At 50.4% G+C, this 3651-nt stretch overlaps 1 protein-coding gene across 1 annotated transcript; it reads left to right on the top strand.

The window, feature by feature from the left end:
- Positions 1-273: 273 nt before the first annotated feature.
- On the top strand, positions 274-2360 carry EV422DRAFT_503062 (uncharacterized protein; the record flags this gene model as incomplete). The annotated part of the gene is made up of 6 exons (XM_053068318.1): positions 274-305; positions 352-784; positions 843-1040; positions 1323-1547; positions 1717-2240; positions 2297-2360. 6 exons carry the CDS (start codon positions 274-276, stop codon positions 2358-2360), a joined length of 1476 nt encoding a protein of 491 aa, XP_052929147.1.
- Between the last annotated feature and the right edge of the window lie 1291 nt (positions 2361-3651).

Raw genomic sequence — 3651 nt, 5'->3', positions numbered from 1 at the left:
TCCTTCCTTGTTTTTCCTTGAAGGTGGTCTCTCCTTGTTCCCGGCCGAGCCTCCAAAATGTGAAAGTGGTCGATTATTCCCTGAGATAGGTCCTAAATCAGGTCGTTCGCGGGTGGAGGTAATCTACTTGTGGAGAGTGCAAGGTAAAAGGTAGAGACCAACCAAATCCCTATTCTCACCACACAAGTAGACACGCTTGGGCGTACTCTGTATATTGGCAACCCCGGACTGCTAGGCGTAGGTACGCTAGTCAGTTGGGTCAATTGAGCTCCTATGGTACAAACTTATGGTCTAGTCCATTGCCGGTAAGATGCTCCCGGGCAATCTACGTCAGTGTCGTCCTTTTTATAGTGGGGGGGGAAGGGGGTGTGTCTCTATCCTACTACTGATCACGCCCGGTCACGCGCGCACAAATACTAATCTTCCCTTGAATCTCCCCATCTCCTCATACGCCGTCAACCTGATCACTTCCACACCTCGCAAGCCATGCGAATGGGATGGCAACCTGGTTCTACCATCGCAGCGTGCCCAGCAGAGGCTTCGAGCGGATGCGGGTGTGCAGCTTGTTGGATTGGATTCGGACCGCATAGACGCGATTTGTGCACAACACGTTTGGCTGCAGGAAAGTCTTGGATTGCGCTACCTTGCTGGCGGCATTGGGTTTGATGAAACCGATTACGGAATCTTGACCGTTCAACCTGGAAGCAAAGGACAGCTGATGGGAACTGTTGACCTTGGCCCTGGACTGACTGAAAGCATTCTGGGACTGTCGGATGTTTCAAAGGTATTGTCTCTGTGCACGTTTCAGCTCATGTCGGCGCGCCCTCATTTCTGTACCACAGGTTGACCAAGCCCTCAACGCATTCGCGTTGAGCACACAGCTGTGCATGGCGCAAATGAACGACGCACGAGACTTTGAATACACGTGGGGCGACCCACATTTGATGGTTCAATTTACCCACTGGCTGACGGAATGTGAAAGCAATCTCGTCGCCCTCCCAGCGCAGCTAACTGTGTATGCAGTCGAAGCGGAGAAACGAGTAACCATGAAACCGCACATCTATTTCACCATCACGAGAATGGCTCACACGTATCCGGGTGGAAAGGCGATTGGCCAAAAGGAGGAGGGCTGGCGACGATTTCTTTTCTTCCCCTTATGTGCCTGAAATGAACCCTTGTAACCGGGACCTTCCTTTGATCATTTCCATCGACCCGGATCACGTCATGAAGCGATTTATCAAACATGTTACGACATCCGGGTTCGGAGCCCACTTGAGGAAAAAAGCCTGGCTGAGCATTGCAGGAATGCATGAACACGACAGGGTGTTCGAACTTGGTGGTATAAGCGTGACGATCAGTGTGTTGCCGATGCGAAGACCGGGTTTGGCAAGCAGGTCGCAGATGTTCTTGAAGCGACAGGATATGCAAAGGAAGCTGAGTTTTGCAATGTTCTTCGAGAATTCTTTGAAGCACTTGATCTGTCTGGTATTCCGCAGGATGATCGAGAAGCAAGGGTTGATCGTATGATTGATTGGCTGGCCGACAAGGTGTTACCTTTCATGTATGGTGAACCCTGCTCATCGCATCTTCCTCAGACACCTTATGCATACCGCCACTTGAGGCTCACCTGCCCCCCGGCGCTTCTGCACGATGAAGAGACTGCTCTCCCGATTGAACTGTTGGAGGCGACACTAATCCTGTGTTTTGGGCGAAAAGGCAATGATTCGCTTCTTGGAAAGTGTTCCTTGCAACAAAACATATGCCAAAACCTCTTCCGATCCTGAGAAATGCACCCCACTCTTCAATGATCGCTGGCGACAATCCAATGATGTGGAGAATCACTTTTCAGCATTCAAACAAATCCTCCGAAAAGGCATGCAACTTTATTCATCTGCATATCGGCATAATATTGTGCCACTTACACTCTGCAACAAAGCCTCCCCAACCGATGCTTTCCTTGCGCTGAAGAAGCTTCTCATCGTCCACAAGGTACACGTCACGATTTTTGGTGGCAGATGCAAAATGACTGATCCTTGGCACCGCTTCCAGCACGAGATGAGCGTACCTGGCCAGCTTGGATACTCCCGACCCATCGCACGCGGCCACTCTTACGAACAAAAGAGCTACTGCAACGACATCACCAACTTGAGCGAGTGGTCAACCGGCCAGACACGTACTCAAGCCCATAAAGTCACAACACTTGCGGGAAAAAGGGCCCGTGCCGACACGACCGCAACACCGTACCATGCCATTCGCTCCTTTCACCGGGTTGATCACGATGTTGTTTGGCGTACAGCAAGTATCGCAACCACTGTACACTTGGCAACACCAAGCTCTACACCGACAACGACCCCACGTAAACGTGCACATGTAGAAGTAGGCGTAGATAGCAGTTCACCAAAATAATTTGAAAAGACTCGTATATATATGATACATAGTACAGTACATACAAAAACAGACTCTACGACTCGACATCTCCAGTTTTCCTCTGTACAGCATTGCGTACTTTGTTTTGCATATACATCGAATGCACATACCGATTGCCCCTCGAGTAGTCAGTCACTGAATGATGAAGAAGGTTTGCTCAGGGTTAAGGTACCGACTTCCTGCTTTAGAACAACACCTGCATCAATGAGTTCAAGATCTCCCCCATCGCCGAAGTCGTCAAAGGTGTACTGAGCTGTGAAACCCTTGTCCTCGACATTGAAGTGGCAATCGACTGGCGAAATCCAAATGTGCGTATAGATGGACCAGCAATCGTCTTTTGGGAGAGATCCCTTGTTAGAGTTGATGAGACCCTTGATTGTGTCACAGTTGGAAAAATATTCATTGGGGGAGGCGATCCAAGCCATCGCATGAATAAGTTTGGCGATACCTATTGAAACCTTAGCTGACATAGGTGTATCTGAGAGGTCACTAAGACTGGTTCGCCGATGACTGAGGGACGTAGCTGCCCAAAGGGCAGTGTTGTGATGCGGAAGACAGTAGTGTGGCGAGAGTATTGCGAGAGAAAGTAGTGTATTGAAGAGGATAAAGTGAAGAGAGGGGATGGGCAACAGGTCGGCCTTTTATACGAATCTAGGGCTTCTTTGTTGGGGATTTAGCTATGTGCTGGGGCGTCCAAAGCACCCTCTGAGACCCCCTCAGAACGCCCAAGGCGTCCCTGAGTGCCGCAGTTAAGGTTGGTACGGTTGTAAGGTTTTGCCAAGTCTGTGTAGCCTCACAGGTACCTGCTGCCCCATGGGCGTCTGCCAAGTCCGCTGAAGGTGCTACAGGCTACCACAAGCTCTATCAAGCCCAATCTAGCTACTACAACCCGATCACGGCTCCACACGGACACTACTGACCGCTATGAGCTCTAGGAACATCCTGAAAGCGCAGTGCTGACGCCTGGATGTCTGAGAAACGGTCCAGACATTTTCCGAGCCTCTCATGATGCGTCCTAAGTCTTGCAGAGCCTTCTAAGTGCCGCATCTTGATGCCATTTCAATACTCCCTCTCACTTGAAGGCTCTGCAGCCTCTAAGTGCATCGCAGCGCTCAGACGTGTGAAGTCCGGCATGGGAAGGGGTTTGGTGAGTGCATCAGCTATCATCTCCTTTGTTGGGCAGTACTGGGGGGTAACTGTCTCGTGTGCGACTTGTTCACGAAT

The sequence above is a fragment of the Fimicolochytrium jonesii genome (assembly GCF_025526975.1).
Source record: "Fimicolochytrium jonesii strain JEL569 chromosome Unknown EV422scaffold_2, whole genome shotgun sequence".
Lineage (NCBI taxonomy): Eukaryota > Fungi > Chytridiomycota > Chytridiomycetes > Spizellomycetales > Powellomycetaceae > Fimicolochytrium > Fimicolochytrium jonesii.
The sequence above is the reverse complement of the archived record's forward strand: the minus strand, read 5'-3'. Positions and strand labels throughout refer to the sequence as shown.